The sequence below is a fragment of the Lacerta agilis genome, chromosome 11, assembly GCF_009819535.1.
Source record: "Lacerta agilis isolate rLacAgi1 chromosome 11, rLacAgi1.pri, whole genome shotgun sequence".
NCBI classification, from domain to species: Eukaryota; Metazoa; Chordata; class Lepidosauria; order Squamata; family Lacertidae; genus Lacerta; species Lacerta agilis.
The window spans coordinates 18737067-18759724 of NC_046322.1; the positions used below are offsets into that span (position 1 = coordinate 18737067).

General features: G+C 40.5%; 2 protein-coding genes across 2 annotated transcripts; one reads left to right on the forward strand and one right to left on the reverse strand.

Annotated features, from left to right (window-relative positions):
* The first annotated feature begins 5046 nt into the window (after positions 1-5046).
* CCDC152 (coiled-coil domain containing 152) lies at positions 5047-15952 on the forward strand. The gene is given in 11 exon segments (XM_033163850.1): positions 5047-5232; positions 5998-6103; positions 9719-9787; positions 10785-10803; positions 10805-10846; position 10921; positions 12706-12739; positions 12742-12807; positions 13206-13333; positions 14577-14663; positions 15473-15952. Coding segments are annotated over 11 exon segments (729 nt in total). The 5' UTR covers positions 5047-5169; the 3' UTR covers positions 15587-15952.
* SELENOP (selenoprotein P) lies at positions 15654-22066 on the reverse strand. Its single transcript, XM_033163848.1, is given in 5 exon segments — positions 15654-17512; positions 18342-18459; positions 19023-19235; positions 20622-20831; positions 21913-22066. Coding segments are annotated over 4 exon segments (882 nt in total). The 5' UTR covers positions 20825-20831; positions 21913-22066; the 3' UTR covers positions 15654-17164.
* Between the last annotated feature and the right edge of the window lie 592 nt (positions 22067-22658).

Here is a 22658-nt window from a genome sequence, read left to right on the forward strand (position 1 = left end):
AGGTGTTGATGTAAGGGTATAGAGCTACTACACGCAAGGAGGTTGGGGGGGGGGTCCTGCCACAATCAGCTCCCCCTCTTGCATGGAACAGGTCAACATGCATGTACCAGCATATATTTAAACCTTCATATACTGGCCACTGCAGTGCACAGGGCTCACAACCCTCCTGGTGCATTATTTCAACTCATGGGGAGGAGTCGCCTGAAACCTCCTCAGATACCCCTGGGTAACACATTGCTGTAGGCTCTATCCTTTCTGCTGTACATGATATTCAATTACTCATACTGTTCTAAAAGTCAAGAGAAGCCTCCTTCAAGCATCCCCGATAAATGATCGTATGGCGATAAACAATCACATGGAGCAGGGTCGTGTCACATCTGCAGTGTCTCTGCCCCTCAGCTACCCACATGCTGGAGCGATGTTTGCAAACAGGGAAGCCTTCCAAAAGCAAATGGGCGCTTTCTGTCATCTGAATAAGGTGGCCATGGGTCTCAGACTGTGTACAGACTAATGTAGTACACAACTGTAGTTTTACTCAATCCATGATCATGCCTCGTCCTCAACACGCTGCTTTTGATCTAGATTTATTCTAGATCATGTCATCCAGAAGAGTGGATGTGGTTACTTGATACTATTTGAAACTCCCCGCCTTGATTAGCTTATCAACCACATCTGTTCCTGCACATGCCCCAGCTGAGTGAAGAAGGAAGTATATGCCCACTCACATCATTGGACAGGCCTGCATCTGTCTTCAGATAGACACATTGCAGGTAATGCAGAATCAATCTGCAACAAACTGTTGTTTTTCAGAATGGAGTGAAAGATATGCAATAGAAATAGACTTGTGTATGGACTGTACGGGGGGACGGGACAGGGACAATCAGGCTACACTGGAACAGTATTCCATACTGAAGGGCTGTCAGAGGGCAGGCCTCTATTTGAAGGGGTCCTCTCATCGTGGGCTGTGCAGTCCAAGCTTGGTTTAAAGATAAGGAACCATAAAAGGAGAGAGCAGGAGGGGTCTTCAAGGTGCCCATCAACACTGAGTGGCACCTGGCTAGCAAGACACAAGTCGTGAGATGTGTTGAATTTCTATTTAAATTACTTATTTACAGATTTGTGTCTTTGCATGTAAATCACCATTTACAAATTGGATGGATTTCAGGGGGAGATGCAAAGTTTCTTTGGGGACAATGTCTAACTGGCCACCCTAAATCTAGAAGACTTATCACACAGGCTTCCCCATCTATGAAGGTCATCTGAGCCTCTCTATGGTCAGTGATCTTTTGTATGAGAAGAGGGTGGTTAAACGTTCCTTTCATTTTATATGTGATATAGTAGTTTGATGGTGTGCTCTAAACAGCATCCTGGAAGCCTTCCCACTGCTGGACTTAACTCCCAATTACTTGGCCTGCCATTTTACAGGGTCATTGGCTGACAGTTTCTGACAACAAAGGCCAAAATAAAGTTACGTCCACAACACAAGCAGAATAATAAATGTGTTTGCTTCTTTCTTTCTTTCTTTCTTTCTTTCTTTCTTTCTTTCTTTCTTTCTTTGTCTCTAGAATCTCTGGCAGGTTCCCTGCAATTTGTTCAATTAAGAACCATGAAAGGTGCCATTTAGCATTGGCAAACATTAAAATATGCAGTCACTTGCTTAAGCTTGCAAGCAGGTGTTCTAATGAGCATAATTCGTGCTCCCTGAGCTTAGAAAGCAAACTGTTGGGGTTGTGGAGTTTGCTGCTTGTGAACATGCATATACAGACTCAATTATAAAATGGCATTATTGACCGTTTTAGAAAACAAGGCTTCCGTTGCCAGTAAGGAAGCCACTTGCAAAGGAACAGCAAGTGGTGCCACACAAGATTAGATCCTCTTGCTTAACAGCTGTTCAGAGGGAGGAGCGAATCCTCTGCAGTGCCAGTGCACCCCCTCTACCTTTTCAAAACCTTACTTTAAGGGTTTCCTTTCAAATGCAACTTTGATAAATCGCTTTCTCCAAGGAGAAGTGCTAGCTTCCAAACACGTGAGCAAAGTCCTGCATTCCGTTCTAGAAATATGTGTGAAAATTAACGTTATAAATTTTATCCGAACCAGTACTGCCTTAAAAACAAGATCTATGCAAAGAAATGGGTTCTGAACAACAACAACAAAAATCTATACTGGGAACTGGGTGCTGGGAACTATAGCTCTGTGAGGGACAAACTACAGTTCCCAGAATTCTTAGGAACAGCGTGTGCTTTAAATGTATGGTGTGCAGGCAGCTCTCTTCTAGAAAAGTGCAAGTAAGTTTCTTTTGGGTGCAGTTCAAAACCCAGGCGGGGGGTGTCCATATTCCTTCCCTAACCACTTGGAATGTGTGGATGAACCTATTATCAGGCTAGCACAGGGGAAACACCCCTCTCGTTCCATTTAAGCCATGAGTGGTATGCTCCATCCGTTGGTTCCTGAGGCAGAGACTTTTCCCGCCTTTTCTGGGCAGCAAGACATGTGGGTTTTCTGTTGAGAGGGAAGCAACTGTCACTCTGAGGAAAACGTTCTCAGGAGCAGTTTAGTGGGAATTCTCTTTGTAAAGGGGAACCTGTCTCGGGGGAAAATCAAAATTATAGGTAGCAGCCTAGTTTTGCCCATTTCGAGCCAACTCTGCTTCCTATTTCTGACAAGTCACTTCAGGATGCTGAAGTTCCTCATGGCCCAAACACCAAACTCCCCTCAAACTTGTGTCTCTGAGTCCTCAGTCAATGCGTTCCCTCCCTGTTCCCTATATAATTTGTCACTCAATACTAACACATTCACTGACTCCGAAATATATTCTGAACGAGTATACCCTTTTGAATATTGCCAGCTGAGCAGGAAACTACCACGCCAGCATGCTCTTCTGCCTTTTAAGATACTTTCAATATATAAAAATAAGGTGGTGGTAAAGCATCCATTTCTGCCTTTTCTTTTTTATGTACCACATTTCCTCCTAAAAAAATCTCAAGTTGTGGCATACATGTTTCTTACCTCACAACTTTGTGAGGTAGGTTAAGAAAATAGGGATTAGGCTAAGGTCACCCAGTGACCTTTCTGGCTGACTATGGCTAAACATCACCAGCTCATTGCCGCAAGCAAGTCCAAACAACCTGCTTCTAAAAGAACCAGTTCAAAATTTGTCAGCCTCACTCACAATGCTTGATGGTCCTTTCTCATAAAAATAATGCATCCATCTTATTGTTCCTTGCTTAAACTGAGCCATGCTTTTAGTGGGAGGATGAACAGGCATTCATAGTGATTATGATTTTGCTTATTTATTTTGTTCCTATTTAAGATTTTGAGTATATAAAACTGGTCCAGTAATCTTGCTATTGCCCTGGAGGAATAGTTCATTCCAGAAGGAAATGCCTTATGCATTTGGACAAAAATTTCAAGGGGAAAAAAATCTACAAATGCTGATCACCCTGTCAGGGAATATTTTTTGCTTCCCTTGGGGCAGCTTTGGCTGGTGTTGAAGAGTTTGCTGCCACCATGAAGATAACAAAGCATTTAAGTGAGACGAGAATTACAGGGTGTTTTGTAAACTGCAATGCCATACAGAAAAATATAATAGTGAATAACAAGATTCTGCAAAAGAAACACAGTTCTCTGGCACCCGTAAAGACTAATACACTTGTTGTGGTGTATAAAGCTTATTCGTGGCCATGAAAGCTGGATGCCACAATAAATAACAAATCACAGGGCTCTGCCTTGTTTTTGCTACTATAGATTATAGCACTTTATACTTTTCATACTCCAGAAAACCCTGCTGTCAGGGCTGGCCCAAGACATTTTGGCACCTGAGGTGAACTACAAAATGGCGCACATACACCCTGCCAGACAAGAAGCAGGGAGTGGAGATCTGCATCCAGAAAAGGGGCAAGGAATCAAATCAACCTTACCCTATGGTTGAACTGGGAATCAATGGTAGCTGGGAGGGCTCTGAATCACGCTGGGCTTAGCAGAGTTTAGGAGACCCCAGAAGGCAGCTCCCAACATCTTACAGGGGCACCATGTTATAAAGGGGCTGTTAAGTACTTCTGGCCTCTCTGAGCATAATTGATAAGGTGCAGGGAAATGTTCATAGGTAAAAGCATTTCCCAGTTTTGGGAATCAACTTCTGCAGCATCCTAACTACCTCACTCAGACAGACCTAGCAGAAAGCAAACTTGAGGAGCTGTTTGTTCCTTTCCCACCGTTTCTTATTGTCAGATAGTTCTTCCTGATGTTTGGTCGGAATCTCCTTTCTTGTAACCTGAAGCCACTGGTTTGCGTCCTACCCCCCCCCCCACAGAGCAGGAGAAAATAAGCTTGCTTTATCTTCCATGTGACAGCTCTTTAGATATTTGAAGAGGGCTCTCTTAAAACATCATGAAGCAGTCACCTATTTTTTAGCTAGGGCACGTCACTATCATAATTATTGTATGAATGGAGTGGGGAATCTTCTTCATTGTGGAGGCTGAACTCACATCTAGGCAAGCTTCAGAGGACCACATGCCAGTCATGAGCTGGTTAAGAGGGCAGATCACTTAATATAAATTTTCCCTTTGTACAGGCTAGTTTCTGTGCACTCACACACCCATCTGTAGCCTCTATTCAGGCAAGCAAGAAGCATTATCAGAGTTCAAGAACACTCAGGCAAAAGCACTTAAGGCGCTTGTAAAGAAAGGCCAGTGAAGAGTTGGGCTAGGGAGAGTTTCAAGGGCCAAAAGAGAGGCCTGAATAGCCCCATTTGGCCCCCAAACCTGAGATTCTCTATCTCTGTTGTATGATACCGTTGATATAAATAGTTGATTTGACAAGGGAGGGAACATAGCTCAGTAGTACATCTGCTTTGCATGCAGAAAGCCCCAGGTTAAATTTCCCAGGCCTCTCCAGGCACAGCTGTCAATATCCCTCACTTGTCTGAAAACCCCTGCTTGTCAGTAAACGTTACTGGAGATAGGGGACCAATGGTCTGACTTGATCTAAGCCAGCTTCCTATGTTCTTGTGCCATCCAGTGAGTTCATAGCCAGGAAGGGCTTTAAAATGCAGCAAATGCAATCCTGTAAATGTTTGCTCAGAAGTTTTTGCTAACTGTTGTTGTTTTCTTCTCTTTAAATACACTGTATATTACACAGGAAGCAGCTGGGTAATTGTGCAGCTATCCAGTCATGAAGAAAGCCAGTGTGATTAATCTTGATGCACTTTTAGAGGGCTTTTTACATATAGAAAAGGTAAGAAGAGTATAGTTCCTTTAATTCAGGGACGTCCAACTCCCAATAGACTGTGATCTACTCACAGTATAAAAAACTGGCAGTGATCTACCCATTGTTGTTGGATGAGCCAAAGTTGTTGAGGAAGTTTTTCCCCCTTTTGGGGGGGGGGAGGATATCACAAAGGGACCAAAGATCTACCAGGAACACCCCACGATCTACCAGTAGACAACGATCTACCTGTTAGACATGCCTGCTTTAATTGTTATGCCAATGTACTTCCTTTTTTAAAAAATCACGCCTCCTTTACATAAAACATTGTGAGGTTTTGTGCCTGTTGAAGGTGTTCCTCTTTGAAACTCATTTTGTATCTGTATTGAATATGAACTGATTTTATATATGTGTTTTTGTTTTAAGTTATACACACACACACACACACACATGTATTGCGAATCACTTTAAGATGCCTCATGGGAAGTGATTTATAAATGAAATAAATAAATAATACAATAAATAATTGCAAAATGAAAGACAGCTTAAAAAAAAGAGTAAAGTACAAAAGTCAGCAGATGAATTCAGACATCACCCAAAACACAGCTATATGTTCTCTATGAAACCATTCCATAATTGCTCTGAGGTAACTTTTTGTGGTTAATGCTCTCAGGTCTCTAATTAATTGTTGCCTAAACGGCACATGGCTGGACTTTATTGCCTAGAGCGACTGCGAAGATGGGAGGGTGATGTTAAACAATTTGTTAAATTTTGAATTCTCAACTTTTCTTACAGAAAATATCAGGGCTACATGGAAAAAATTATATTCTGAATCTTCAGTTAGATGAAACAAACAGGTTACTGACAGCAAGCCAAATGAAGGAAGAGTCAGCTAAAGAAGGTAAGCATTCCTTGGCATTGTTTTTATAACCACAGATTTGATGAGGTGGACTTGTGCTCATTAAAGTTTATTCCATAATAAATTTGTTAGCCTCCACGATGCTACATGGCTTTATGTTGATTTTGCTGCAGCAAACTAACCTGGTTAACTCTCTCAAAGTTTATTAGGTGTATTAAGATAACCAATCTTCCCAGAACATTTCATCGGGTTAGACAGTAAAGAAAGGGGGTGGGCAGAAGATGGGGCTGATGATAATGCCATGAGTCTGCACCTGATCAAAGTCTTAAAACAGAATGTGGGGGAACGCAGCATAACCTCCAACATTTCTCCGATGAAAATAGGGACATCCTAAGGAAAACTGAGACATTCCAGGATCAAATCAGAAACCGGGATGGCTTATTTAAATCAGGGAGGTCCCTGGAAAATGCAGACACTTGGAGGGTCTGAGGCAGCTGACACTCAAATGAGACTCTTGAGTGCTGTGCAGGTATCATGTTGGTACCTACAACATGTTGTCTGCTAGGAAGAAAAATAGATTCCACGTATCTGGATATGAAAACTGAGTGCTGTCCAGGTCTACTAGCATACTTAGGTGCAACAGTAGGAAGTTTTAATATTAACAAAGGTGAAAATTAATTTATATACTATGCTAGATTTTTTTAAAAAGTCCATAGAAGTAAAACTGTAACTTAGCAGTTGTGGAGATGTTTCTTCTAAGAATAAGCCCTTTCTATTGAAAACCAGTTTATGACCTCAAACTATGCATCAGATGGTGTAGATAAGTAGATACCTGCAAGGAGCTTTTTTTTTTTCTTGTTCTGCTCTTCAGTCCAATCTTTTGCAGGTTTTCTTGTAAATAAGTCCCCAGTGAGTTAAATGGGACTTGTGCCTCCTAGGTAAGTGTGCCAGAATAGCAAGTCTTGTGTAATATATCATCAAGAATAATGGGTTGCCTGTCCTTTACTGCAAGAATTCATTCCACAATGTAAAAAATACTAAAGTGTGAAGCACTTTAGATGAATAGTTAAAATTGATATATTTTTTTCTGTGAAGGGCTGTGTCTGGATTATATCTTTTGTAAAATAATGTTCTTTCGGTGTGTCTGAGCTTAGTGAACTGCAAATATGCAGAGGAGCTGAGAAGGACTGTAATGTGGGGAGGGGGGGTGGCATAGAACAATTTACAGCCTATGAAGCATGCTTCAAATGCTAGAGCAGGCTGGGGGAAAACTGCCTTTAATCATAGATATTTTGACATGGCAAATGATATATTGACCAACCATTCCAACTTCTGCTAATAAAAAGGCTTTTCTTGCGAAGAAAGGGAATGATATTAAAAACCAATGCAGCTTTGACTTATTAAGCATTGGCCTGGTTTTTTACATTCCTGGTTTAGACAGGGATTAGCAAGTCACTGGAGTCCTCCATTAAATAATGTGATGGAAGCAAGCAATGCAGATATTAATGCAATCTTCTCCCATAATTAGGGCTGCTGTAGGTCTGAGGGGTCCCCTAGGTAATAAGCTCCATATTTCAAAAAGCTTTAGTGGTGTAGTGGTTAAGAGCGGTAGACTCGTAATGTGGTGAACCGGGTTCGCGTCTCCGCTCCTCCACATGCAGCTGCTGGGTGACCTTGAGCTAGTCCACTTCTTTGAAGTCTCTCAGCCCACTCACCTCACAGAGTGTTTGTTGGGGGGAGGAAGGAAGCTGCTTTGAGACTCCTTTGGGTAGTGATAAAGCGGGATATCAAATCCAAAACTCTTCTCTTCTCTTCCATTATACACTTGATCCTCCAGCTTTGCCCATGAGCCTCAAAATTCTGCCTTGGCTTTGCCTGCCCTGTTTCAGGGCTAGCTAGCATTTTAAAAATATTAAAAGTTTGCAATAGGATATTAACATAAGATAAGTATCTGATTATGGAACAGTGCTTCCTGACTTGGTTGAACTACATTTGATGCGTTCCAGATTTAAGACCAAAGGATGTGCCTTATTTTGCAAAATGGTATTGTGAATTGGCATGCTATGCTGACAGGTTTTCCTTTGACTTTATGTTTTTGCTACTTGTATTGTTATGGAAAAAATTGAAAACCAATAAACTATGCATAAAAAACAGACATTAACAAGATTACTTTAATGGTGAAAAGTGCTGGATAGTCTTCGTAAAGTAATGCTATCACGTTAATTGATTTTTTTAAAATCCAACCAAAATTTCTTTAATCTATTAAGTCTCTGTGTTAATAAACAATAGCAATGAAGGCAGAATGTTTTTAATGTAATGCATGTGTGCACTACATCAGCCACCATATAAAAATAGTTTCTGCTACCTGCATTCTTTTGTAAGTGCATGCATTAAAAATACCTAAAAGCCCACACACTGCTGTCTTTTATCTGCTCAGTTTATTTGTCTGATCTGCCTGCTTAGAAGCCTTACCTTGTTTGATATTACAGCATAATAAGCAGCCTTTAATAACAGCACACTGTCACCTTTTGAATGTTAGGATTCTATTTCCTTTGGGCATATTTTAAACAATGGGCATAGGAGGAGCCAACTCCAGGCGGGCGTGGGTGCTTGGGCACCCACAATAATATAATTGTGGGTGCCGGACACCCACAAAAGCCAATGAGAAAAGCTGGCAGGTGGAGGAGTTCTGGGACGCTGAGGCAGGGTCTCTCTGTCTCTGTGTCTGAGTCCCTCCTCCTGGAAATGGGTGCTTCACTGGCTGCAGAGAGGAGGAGGAGGAAGAGGAGCCGCTGCCACCAGCTGCTGCAGTGCGGGCATGTAATGTCACACACACATGTCTGCACGTCTGGGATGTCACACATCTACATTGTGGAGGCAGGCACCCACAATCCTAAGGGCAAGTTGGCACACCTGCAATGGGGTGCTCTTTTTTAAAATAAAAAAGTCAAAACAAGGAATCAAAATCAGTTAATAATCTCCAAGGTGCATTTTTCCAATATGTTCCATCTGGGAGATGGTTTGGAAACTAGAACAGCTGCAAAGGCATAGGCTGCTCTCATCTAGACAATTTTGGAGGGGGTGGGATTAGGAAGAGCAGGGCCACTGGAGTTTTGCATATGAGGTACAGAGATATCACTTTAATAGGAGTTGTCGCATACATTGTTATGTGGCTAGTAAGGGAAAAGGAGAGAGAATGGGTCTATAATGCTACTTGGAGATGTTCCTCTCCACATGCAACGCTGACATATCATGTTGACACCCCCCCCACCAAATATATTATATATAAAGCAGTGCTTTGTATTTTATAAGTAGACTATAGAAAGCATGAACGATATGGGGATGCCAGAGGTCCATCTTGTGTTCACTTCTTGAAACTGCAAGAAGCCCTATGAAACTTGAGAACACCTCTTTAAATGCAATTATTTTGCTGATTCTTATATAGTGGGCAAACTTGTAAAATTTCAATGATGTCTACAAAGAAGATGCATAATTTAGAAAGGCAGCATCCTGCATAATTCTTCTTCATTACACCAGAACAAGGAAGTATTTATTGCTGATGACTAAAATAATTTTGAATGTTATGATGCAGTTTAATAATTATTAAATTATTGCAGTAATTCACATGTACCAATTTCTCTTTTTTCTTTTTAAAAGAATGTGCTACACTCCAAAATGTGATTAAAGGTCTCCAACAAACTATAGAAAACCAGTATAATTTGAGAGGTAAAAAAAAAGCTAGCTGCAGTGTTGATGTTGTTCTTAATGTGTTTAGAGACTGCTCTTGTGTGGACTAGAACACAGTACTTTATTTGGAATAGAGCTTCCAACAAGGGTTGACTACAGTATGCATATAGATATGCATCAGCAAAAGTAGTTGTATTTAGGCATCTCTATTAAACTTCTTCAATACAAGTTGCATACAGCTCAGTCTTGTGTGTCTGGCATAGGATTCTACTTTGGTTGAAAACCTCTGCTTGTACGTCATTGGCAGACAGATGTTGCACAAGGTTATTTCCATGTCATTATCAGTTTTTTTGCTGGCATAGTCACCTGGGTGGTTGGGGAGTTAATCCAGCACAATGCTGATGAGTGCATAGGCTTTGAAGATGACAAGGAGTTTATAAAGTTCCTGACTCTCCCACTTCTTACCTCTTTTGCTGACTTGCATAGACATTTATTTAGTTATTCAATCTGTTAGTTGCTTTATAACAAAGAAAGTTTCAAAGCGACTTAACAAGATAAAATGCAAACATGTGAAATCAATAAAAAGCCAAAGAAAAACGAAAAACAATACACCATACAAAATTCCTAAAATGATCATCCAACAATAGAAGAAGAAGGGGAAGTTATCTTAACTTTTTAAAAGCCCCATGTACCGGTATATACGCTCTAGCGAGCACTCAAATGTCAAGGGCTGTTCAGTCCATATACACTTCCCTCTTTCTTTCTTTCTTTCTTTCTTTCTTTCTTCTTTCTTTCTTCTTCTTTTTTCTTTCTTTTTTTTTTTTTTTTTTTTTTTTTTTTTTTTTTTTTTTTTTTTTTTTTTTTTTTTCTTTCCTTTTTCCCCCTTCCTTCTTTTTTTTCTTTCTTTTCCTTTTTTTTCTTTTTTTTTTTCTTTTTTCTTCTTCTTTTTCTTCTTTCTTTTCTTTCTTTCCTTTTTCTTTCTTCAGAACATGTACAAAATTTCTCTTCCTGTCTGTCCTACAATTCCCTTACACAGATGAAAGTGAGAGACTGAAGCACAGTTCATAATTTAGAAGAGAAACTAAAATCCCATGAACAGTGAGAGCATCTATCTTCAAACCTTAGGTTTCTTTCTATGAAGACTGTATGGAGAATCAACCTACTTTCTAGAGAGTTGTCTTTTGACATTTCTCATTTTGAATTTTTTCTTATCAGCGTTGTCATCTTCATTGTTATGACTACTTGAAAATAATCAGATTAGATGTTGGTTTCAAATACTTGGTCTTACTATAATTTGTTTCTGGCTCATCTTCTGACATCACAAACTGAAATATACTCGGAGTCCAGTGGTACATAACACAAACACTGTATCTATCCAAAAGAGTAGGGTAATATATTAACTGCTTCATTCATTCAATCATGGTGGAAGTCTCAACTGTTTCAATACGTTATAATCCTGCATAGCAACAATAAATTGCAAGTGTGTAACTCCTTCATTTTTGAAAGGAAGAACCACAGTCACAGTCACATGGTATGCTTTGAATGCAAACCCAGGTTCATCCCCTATTAAAGAGCTTGGAAAGACACCTGACCAGGAAGTTCATCTAGTAGTCTTGTTGCGTGGTGTGGCATATAGCAGTTTTACATTTTCTAAGTCTTTTTCAAGTTTCATTTAAAGTTGTAAGCTGCAAACAAGTTCACCAGTAATTTTGTTCCACTGACAACTGGAGTAAGGCTGCAGTCAGTCATAAAAGTTGCACAGGCAGTAAAAACATGGCTTAGTTACATAATGGTAAAAGTTCCCAACAGTTGGTAAAGGAACACGAGAGAGGCTTGTGAAAGGCCATGCAGCTGAATTGGAGCAACCACCTCAGAATTCCTCACACATCAAATTCACAGGTAGACTGGGTGGTAACAAAGTTTGATTACCTATATTCCTCCCAAGGGTAAGGGGAAGTGACATAGCTAAGCCTGGTGGGACAATTTACTGGTACTCTATTGTGCATTTATTATACTTAAGCATACCTTTGTGCATTTATTATACTTAAGCATGCTGGTTATATGAGGCTCGTGATCCCACAGATCTTCCCTTGCTGGTGATCTTGCTTGGATAGAGGTGCTGCAACTGATCCAGCAGCCCTCATTTCCTCAGGCTGTTATGATTCCTTCACTTCTGCATTCAGAAGGCTACTGGTAGTTGGAATCAAGTGTTTTCCAGCTGAGAAACCAGAGTAAACTCCTGTTTGGCTGCCTCTCTCTGGCCAGTGGATAGATCCAGGCTGGTCTTCACCTTGGATGTTCCTGGGAGGTACAGTCCACCAACAATCTCCCTTCAGCCCTCTACATTGGATGGATTAGCCATAGTGAATGAGACCATAGTGTGCCTTCCTCCTGTTCTGCAATCCCACAGCTACTGGTACGGTAGTTGAGCAAGATACAGTGATTTTTCCAGGAGTGGGAAATCAAACAAGCTTTGTAGTGTGTGAATTGGCCCCATAATCTGGGGGGGGGGGTAAACAATTTAAAACCCAGTTGTTGCAGCTAAAGTTGTGATCTTATGTGCTCTTAAGTAAGACTTATTTGAGCTAAAAAGGACTGGGTTTTTTTAAAGGATTGTCACTGTAACTAGGTGTTGGGGAGAGGCTGCATTATTCCTGTTCTATAAATGGAAATCAACCTTGGAGTCTCTGGGCCTCTGAATGAATTCTTATTTCCAAAGTTAATTTGAAAGGAGTGTTGGTAGGTTCAAATACATGTAAAAAGAAAGGATTCAGGGAATTTTGTGGCAACTGAAATCTGTTCAAACAGATCAGTTGCTTATTGTTTTATAATCTCTGCTGCTGGAAAGCTTTATGCTACTTATCTCATGATTTTAATTGTATTGTTATTTTAAGCTACCCAGAGAATTTTGGCTATTGGGTGTTTTGTTTAAAAGATTGCTTAAAACCAATTTATAGGAACATAAAAATATGGTTGATAGACACATGAGAGAATTGAAAAGAAGGAGGAGGAACACAAGCTTGAACAAAAGAAGCTGCACTATGACGTGAATAAAAAATGTAAGTATAAATTGTGTACACTATATGTGAGTGATGCTGAGATTTCCTCACACTTTAAAGCAAATATTTGGTACCACACAGTTCTTTTTCACTAATGAACAGTAGTCTGGGAATTAACTACTGTATGGTGGATAAATTCCAGCTATCTGGATCCCCTAAAATTGTTGTGTATTAACTGGCATCATCTTTTTATGAATCTGCGCCTCCAAGTTTTGTTTTGTTTTAAATAATGTTTACAGATTGATTTTTTTGTATCTAAATTAAAAAGTTTCTTATTTATTATCCCAGCTTTTCTTGCAAAGGTTTTGAGTAACATTTCTTAATGTACAGCTTCTTATCACTTTAAAGCCATTTGATTAAATGTAATGAATTTTTACATTATTTTAATTTTGTTCAAGTTGAAGCCATGGAGAAAGAGCACAAACTACTAATAGAGAAAAAAGATATGGAGATTTTAGAATTAACTGAACAACTCAGAGCACAAGAAAAAGAAAAACAGGATGAGATAATCAAATTGCAAATAGAGGTACAGTATGCGCTAGAAACTCATGATAGAAGCCAGAAGATAAAAGATCGGGTCTGTTTTATAAAGAAGTATATGCAAATACAAGTCGTAACTTGTGAATAGGAAGTATAACTTTATAAGAAGAGCCTAGCTTGTTGTTTTACTCGATAAATGATAAGAGCCTTATCAGCAGGCTGTTATTCTGCCATAATTGAGAAGTAATTTCCACTGAAATTAATTAGATGTAATCTAAATAAATGAGTTTCAGATTGAGTTATTAGAATTATGTTGCTTATATTTTTGTTTCCTTGTTATATTTCTGAAAAAGCAGTGGGAGCAAGAAAAATATTTTGAGGTGTGTGGGGGTTTTTTTGCTCCTAGCAGCACTGAAAATGTATTCATACTTTGAATGTTTTAATATCTACCTTACCCTCTTTTGTCACACGGTTGCAAATTTCTCCACTGCCTCCTATGATTTAATCATAAACTTCAAAACAGGCATGACCCAGCCAATAAATTTCATTGGTTTATTTATATTACATTTAACAACGTAAGAAGTACCGGGCTGGATCAGACCAAAAGTCTATCTAGTCCGCATTCTGATCCTACAGGGGGCCAACCAGATGCCTATGGGATGTCCACAAGGCGGACTGGAGTGGTAGCACTCCTCTCCCCTAGCAACTGGGGTGCTGAGATGCACCATCTATGATACGTAGGTAGTACAGCCACCATGGTTTGGTATCCATTAGTGGCTTTATCCTCCATGAGTTTAATTCCCTTTAAAGCCATCCAAGATGGTAGCCGTTACTATTCTCGTGGTAACAACGTCCAGAATTAACTATGCACTGTGTAATACTCAATCTTCTCAACACCATGCATAATTTATACACCTCTCTTATCCCTTTGGAAGTCCCCCCAACCCCCAGTTCAATAGCTCCAAGTAGCCTTTTCTCATGCAAGTTGTCTCCAGCCTTGTGGTCATTTTGGTTGCCCTTTTCTAGTCTCTACAGTATCTTCCCTGCATTATGGTGAACAAAACTGTACAGAGTTTTCCCAAACACCCTCTTAGGTAATTACGCCCAAGGTGGTGCTGGCCCAAGGTAACCCATTGAGCTTCATGGCTAAGTGCGGATTAAACCTGGAGTTCATCCATCTTAGTCCAGTAACACACACTGGCTCAATAATGGTAAAGTAGAATTATTTGTATAGGTTTTTGCTCATCCCCCTTATCAGCATACAGTACTAACATGTGTTTTTGTTTCAGTTCAATGCTGAATTGGTAAGCTTCAGACCAAAAATGCCCAAGTCCTATCCAAATCCCCCTTCACTGCCTCAAAACATTTACAGAAGGGTATGTTTTCCAGCACTTCTAATATCTTAAATGTCTGTGTTTCATTACATACTTGGATGACGCACAGGTATTTCTGACAATAGGCTTTGACTTTAAATGTTGTGTCTTAGCACCTCATCACTATATATTATATCTCTGAAAGTGTAACTCATTGGCCCAGTTCTTCTATTCCTCTGAGGAGTGCTAACCATTGGAAAATCCCCTATCTAAAATGGCTTCCCTGTTAATTTTTAAGACTGATCCGATCTATATGCACCCCCCCTCCATTTTAATTACATGTAAGCACTGTGTACACATGCAACAGGGTGACATTGTCTGCAACTCTCATCCATTAATTTCTGTAACACTGAAAATGTGCAATAATAATGTACACTGGTTGTGGTATTTAAATTTCAGGCTTTGCAGAATTATTAAATGAAGCTTTTAAAATTTCTTTGGCTGTAGAATAGAAGTGGCAAGTTATGTCATTGAGGGGTACAGAAGAAATGTAGCAACCTTTGGGCATCAGGGAGTGCTTATCAGAGGTCTTGTCCTTGTTATTTGTGCTATGTTTTAGGCAAAAACTATGGAGTTAATTAATTAAGTGCTCTCGGCCAATAAAGCGAGATGAGCGCCGCAACCCCAGAGTCGTCCACAACTGGACCTAATGGTCAGGGGTCCCTTTACCTTTTAACTTCCAGTGGGACCACCAAGCTGACTCAGTGCCTGGATGTCATATAATACATAAAAGCAATGACACCTTTGTTTATATACACTATCTTGGAACCAGGTTCTAACGGGAAATAAAGCATTTGCTTTAATCTTTGCAGAAGCTTCAGCATCTTCAAGAAGAGAAGAATAAGGAAATTGAAGTTCTCCGCAATACCATAAGAAACTGGGAACAGAGGCTTGGCAAAGGTGAAGGTTTCCATTTCAAATGTTGACAGTTTGAGAATTACATGAAAACACAAGTGGCTGTTAGGAAGTGTAACTGACAAGTGTCACACAAGGTTAATTGCTTCTTTTGGTTTATTAAAAGTTCTCTTATCCATCGTCAACAAACATGCTTTCCAGTTATATTCTTAACTACTTCATGCTTAACAAGTGTTCACCATAAAAAAAATTCAAGTTTGCAGGGCAGTGACTTTCCCTATGAAACCATCATGAACTACAGCAAGCACCATCTAAGCAGTTTCTGTGTTGAACATTTTCTTTCGTGCCTAAATCCTCCACACACAAACACTAAAAAATTCATTTCAGAAAGACAAGGTGTTAACAATGAGACATACTATTTAGCTAAAGAGAAACATACAAGCTTCATTAATCTGTTATAAAAGTGACCAAAACCAGTCCAAGAATGACAAACCAACAGGAAATGTGAGATAGATAGATAGATCAAGACTTAAATCTGATCAACAGATGTTTTTGACCCTGTTCCATTCTATCACAGCTTCACCTTGCACCCCAAATGCATAATAGCTGTGATACTTAGCACAAAAACACAAAAAGATACATGGTCTATTCTAGTCTTCTGCCATAGGATCTTGTGCCTGTCCAAAATCTATTACTTGGGTGTTAGAAATTCTGGCAAATCCCTTTGTTTGGAATATCTGCCATCACACAAACTTTTAAAGTACTTCAACTTCTATAATACGGTTCAATCATTAAGTGGCTCTAAAGTTTTAGTGGGGGGGAAATTCACATTTTATATATTTACTTGGTTTTCAAAAAACCCAGTTGTTTTTAAGTAGTTAACACATCTTTTTTCTCCTCCTCTGTTCTTGGTTGCTATACATCAAACAGAAGCCCCTAGGTTATAGTTTATGCTTCTGTCTTCACAAATGCAACAGATGGTAGAAGAGGAAACCAGAAAGATGAGGTAACTAAATGTAGCAGAAACTTTAAATGGGCACCGAAAACAAAAATCTGTACCATTATGAGAATTTCATTGTTGTTTTTTAAAGGCAAATCAGCTTACCCAAGCAACTCAGTGCAAGCCAATTAAGCAATAGCCCTCAACTACAGTTGCAAAACATGAAACTCAAGTACTCTGGCTTAATTGGTTCATGGACTGAGCTGCGTAAGTTGCGTTCTTTCAGACATTCACATAACGGTACCAGATGGGAAGCTCACTGATGTAATAGTCTCTCAATTGTATTTTAACTCTCTTTGGCTCCTGCCAATAAGTGCTTCCAATCAGCTTGGAAAAATCTGATGATACCAACGCCTGCATTATCAATGAATGCATTCTATATTGAGGACTCTTCCCTAGTGTCTTAAGATGCTTAGTTTGTTTTTCAGGCTCAGTTTTCTGCCCTTTCTACTCACTGTCAGGCATCTGAAGTTTCAAGCTCACCTGCTGCTGCTGGCTGTCAAGCAGCCGTTGGCAGTCGTCACTGGCAAGACTCAGTGACATTCTCTGCCAACAGCTGCCCGCGTCACCTGCAGGAAGATGGGAGCTCACCACGACAGTGTCAGGAGGCTATGCTGCTTCGATCTTCAAACAGCAAGTGCCGACAATGTCAACATCAGTTACCTGTAGTGGGCCTTGTCAGCTCCTGCCAGTTTCAGCTCAACTGCCTCTGGCAAATGCCATTCCCCTTTCGTCAAAGCCTCTTTCTCTGGGGGGGATCCTCCACAGCTGGTTGTTGTGGGGGAGCTTCTACAACAGCCTCACTACCTGCCTGACCGCCTCTATTTTGATGGCGCCGGTTGTTCTGGCGATGCCCATGTCTACGGTGATGGGGTTTCTGGCCTTGATGGCCAAGGGGAGGTGAGTGGTCGTGCTGAGAGGCAGGAGGTTCTGCCTCTTCTGGCTTTTCATCTGCCTTTTTTGAAATGTTCCTGCATATATCTTCGATCTCTGTAGTCTGGAAGAAAAAAGTGCAGACAACATAAATGCACCCTGTTTCGGTAGACAGGTATGTGGTTCTTTAAATACATATGCAAAATATTAGCTGGTTCTTATATACCTGCTGTGTAATATTACAACCTTCAAATTAATGCACTTATATTGAATGGTGGTAAAGCATTTAACAATTTTTTCTCTCCATAGCAACTTGTAAAATTTCACGATACTACAATCAACACGAAACTCGTTAAGAAAATGCATGTTTCAGCTCTTTGGTATCATGCAGGAGGCATTAAGAATATGAGACTTTCTATTTGCATGAAGGCTGTAGAGCCAAAGGGTTGTACCCCATGCTAGCCCTAGTATGAGTAGACAAACTGAAGTCAATGGACAGGACTAACTTAGGTTCATTAATTTAAATGAGTCTACTGTGAGTAGGATTTCATTGGCTACAACCCACTTGTTTTATTTATTTATTCAGTTATCCTGGCTTTCCAATGAGCTTCCAAATGGGTTTCAGGAGGGCTCCCATACTTAGCTCCAGAGACAGAGCCACAAAGTGCTTTCTGGCACAAAGTTTGTCAAGACGTGCCTGCACAATGGTTCAGCAGTAGGGAATATGTAAGTTAGAATCCAATGGTGTGGGAGTACCTCGGCTGTATGCATTATAGCAGGTTTCCACCACAAATTAAGCCCATAGCAACCTTTCAAAAATTTCAAAAATCACATTCAGAATATAAGCTAAAACCGCTATGGTAAAACATGCTTGATTAGGTTTCTGTTTATTCAATTAAATGCGCGCACACACACAATGGGAAATGGATATTAAAAAAAAAAAAAAAGATTACCAGATAAGAGCAGTTTCCACACTTGGATTCACAGTATGTGATCTGAATGGCTTCTTCCACATATGGAAAACTCAGAAAAGAGTAAGGCAAACCAAGATGATACACTAGACGGCCACACCTAGAAAGAAAGTTACCCGGATTTTAATATCAATGTGAAATACATTCATGGAGTGGTATTCAACTATTAGTCATATTCATTAATTTCAATGCATCTACTGGGAATAAAACTTAAGTTTATTATCACCCATAATGTGGAGCTTTTTGAAAATGAGAAATGAATTTCTGTTGTGCTAGATGTCCTGTGTTCTGTTATAATCCATAAAAAATCTACTGCAAGCATTTCACTGCTGCCTCAATCCTACCGGTATGTAGCTAGGTTGCAGGGGTGGAATTGGCAACAGCAAATCATGACACTTTCTCCCTGTGAGCATGTTTCTGTGGAAATCCAGGCACCCTCTCACTTCTCATGCCTCTTCTAGTGCTAAGCTACTAGAACTCTTCTCCCTAACATACAGCTATCTATGTGCCTGTTGGTTACAACCTAGTATCTTGTTTATAGTGGAAATAAAGTTGATATGGATGGGAAGCGGGGCCTTCTCAGCCCTATTCTCCTCAGTGCTATGGAAAACCTTGCCCCATGAGGTCCATTTAGATCTCCTAGTTTTTCCTTTATATACAGACCTGTCGTAGATGAGGAAGTCATCCTTCTTTCCACTTAGAGTAGTCCAGACATCAGGTTGTTTTGCATCCTGCTGGTATACAGGAATGTTTTCCGAAACCTTCTCTCTTAGCTGGTTATACTTCAACTGGGAATGGTGTCCTTGGTGATTGATCACCACAAATGAAACATTTACCAAGCCATCACTTTCAAGCTTCAGTTGCAGATCTTCCAATCTAATAGGAGATGAGAGAGAGAGAGAAATGAGTATTTTATGTGCATTTTCCTCCTTCAGGACAGTTTATATTGCTTGTTTAGATGAATGGTGACTTCTCAGAATCTATGAACTCCCAGTGTTATTGCTGGATTTATTTGTCTCTGGATAACTTAGACTTTAAAACAACGTAACTGTAAAATATTAGTTGTGTATGCTATCTTCTAGGGTGTTGTCAGAAATGAGTGACACTGACCTTTTATGGATAATTCAAATTACCACATATGTGTCTCTGGAGGTGCTTGCAATGGAGTGTGTGTGCTTGTTGTGATTAGAAAACAGAACATTTGGCCAAGTTGTATTAATATTATTGCATGTGAAGATTTTAATGCCATATGGGACAAACGTGGTTCTTGCCTACTCAAATAATTTAAGATTTTAAAATATGTCCTTGGCAAATCGCTTTACTGTTTAATTGGTTGTGTTAAAAGTAAAAAAAAGAAGCAATTGCCATCATAAAGACTTTTTCATATGTCTGCCAAAAAAGCCTTTGATCCACCCCCCACCCCAAAAACCCTGTTCTAATGCTTGAAAATTAGTAGCCATATGCTGCTTTTTTAAAAGTGGAGATTATGTGCAAACGGATCAGTCATTTTCCTCCTCCTTTCTGTAACTGTCACAGAAGCTGCAAATTGTATGCCCTTGGAGGACAAGAAACTGGAAAAGCAGAAGTTAATTTGGTAACTCAGGTTTTCCTAGCTCACTACAGCCTGAACAATCTGGGTCTCTTTTGCAAGGCATCAGCAGTTCTGTCTCCCACCCACCCACCCCCTCATATAAGGCTTTGGAAGTCATTCACCCCAGTCTGAAGAATGCAGGGCACTGTGGACTTTCACACTCCTAATATCTGAACAGCTGTGTTTTATTTACTAAAGAAACAATATGAGAAGTGGCATGGTTCGATGTCCCCTGAAGCTAGTCAAGGAAGTTTATAATGGGACAGTGCAAGAGAACTATGAAGTCATGAAATCCCTAATGGCCTCTGCTATATAATCCCTATGAAACATGTGGTGCTCTGTTGCTTGGGCACTTTCTGGTTTGCTTTCATTTCATCCAAGCTCTGGATGAAAATCAAAAACGAAGAATGAAGCTTATAGGAGGAGTTTTGTTATTACAAACAGCAGTACAGAATCCAAGCAGTGAAGCCAGAAATTTCAGTTTGCGAGCCAAAAATAACTTTTATAACAGAAACACTTTTGGGAGTCATGGAAAAGTAGAGACACCATAAGCCTGAAAGAAAATAAGGAGAAAATACCACCCCTGTCCTGTATAAACGTGCCTCTTATTTTTGACAACAAAATCCGATCTCCCCCACCAAAATGCAGGTGCAAACATGGCATGTCCTTACCTAGAAGCCTGCAACAGGCACATGAATCAGCTGGCTTGAAGAAGGGCTACCACCGTGACGGTACCCCTGGAATCCAGCATAGGATCTTCTTCCCCAATTCGCCATTCTGGAGCCTCTCTGCAACGGCTGCTGGTACCCTGGCTCTCCGTCCCTCCTCCTGGGAGGAGACAGAGAGCCAGGGCAAGCCCCAGGCCAACCCACATGGCAGGGCTTTGGCAGAAAAGAAAAGAAAACAAGTTGAACGCTTCACCCACAACCCCATCGATCACAGAACATGCCTCCTGCCCCTAGCTCCTCCAGAGCAGCAGAATAAACATACAGTACTCCCAATAAATCTGTCCCACTTCTTGTTTTCAAGGACTCCAACCCCACCCCACCCCTCACCTTTCCCTTTCTTTGGGAACCACTGCAGTTATAGCAAACAGCTGTTTATGTTTGCTATACTCAGTTTAATTGGGGCAAATGTCAAAATTCAAAATGTACAATCATTCCCCGTTTGTATTTATTTCAAAGATACAGGGTTGTGTCCAACTAACTTTTACTCAGGTCTGTTAATTCCAGTGGGTCTGGTCTAAGTTAGCTGTCACCATTAGTTTTAATGGGTCTACTCTGAGTAAAAGCCAGTTGATGTCAACCAACACTAAAACTAGAGTGTGTTTGGAAACCATGGGACTCGCACAACAGCCTGATCGTATGCATATTTACTTGTGAGTAAGGCTGCACAAGAGGGGATGGCCACTGCATAGACTTCTTAAACTGCAATCCTGTAAACAGTTTCATGTGAGTAAAGTGGACTCGACTGTGCTTACTTCTGAGTAACCATGCACTGTTAATGCCAAGCTTTATCTGAATCGTCCCCTTTCCTCCTCTGTTCCGGCAGCTCTGAACACGATCAATTCTGGAAGAATATATATAGCTTTCCAGCTATATATATTTATGGGAACAAATAACCAAATCCTATTCTCTTGCACCTCCAAAGCCTGACAACTCAGCCTCTTCTGCAAGTCTGCCCTCTCACAAGAGGTACACCGATATACATATGCGAATGTGCAATGCATAGGCTATATGGGGGACTATTGTTTGCAGCTGGAGTCCGTGAAAGCTGCCCATGTCCTGCCTAAAATCTCGAGGAGGCAAACTTGGAGAATCGCACTTTGTAGACTAGAGTCTCGCTTTGCGCGCGCACAAATATATAAAACCGATTCCCGATTCAACACACAAAAATACAAAAAAAAAAACGACTTTCGCAGAAATCGGAAAAGCGAATTTGACAAGGAAACGACAGACTTACCCGGACCCCACCCTTCGCTTGGCTGCTCCTCAACTTCGCTTGTGTTCTCTCCAGCTACAACACCATGCAAGGAAAACAAATCTAGCTATCTAGTTAGCAGCTGCAGTTCTCTGGTATTTATACTCCGCCTGTTTATCACCGCTTGCAAGGCGCGGTTCAAAGTTCAGGGGACTCTTTTGCAATGTCCTTGCAAGCTCCCTGGAGCGAAACCTAGCCAAACGTTTGTTTTCGTTAACTAACTGGAAGTTAACAAGAGGTTTTCCTGCCGTCCTGGGAAAAAGAAATGTGCAGGAAAAGTGGCTTTTTTGGGTGGTGCAGTGTCCAAGCTCCCCCCAGTAACTCCGAGCTGGTGGTAGAGTCAAAACGTGTGTGGGGAGGAAGAATTCCAAGAAACTTATTACTTGTTGTTAAGGAAAGGAGCATGATCTGCTGAGCCCGCAAGTTTCGTTGTGTCCTTGCCTTGGCTTGGCCCGATGCACACCCTTTCCTGACATGGGAGCCTGAGCAAATTTCCCTGCCCAACAGCTAGTTTTTGTTTGCATCAGCCTACTTTGAAACCGATTGGCAATAATCATCCAAAGGTTTAAAGCCTTGGGTGCGGGAGAGGTAGACCCACTCACTCACTAGGGAGGCCTCCATAGGCAGCGTTGTTGTTAAAGTGTGATCTGCAACAAAATATTGCAGTATGAAATGGTCAGATTGCCAGCCCTTCTCCAGAATACACCTTTCTGTTCTCCCAGACAGGA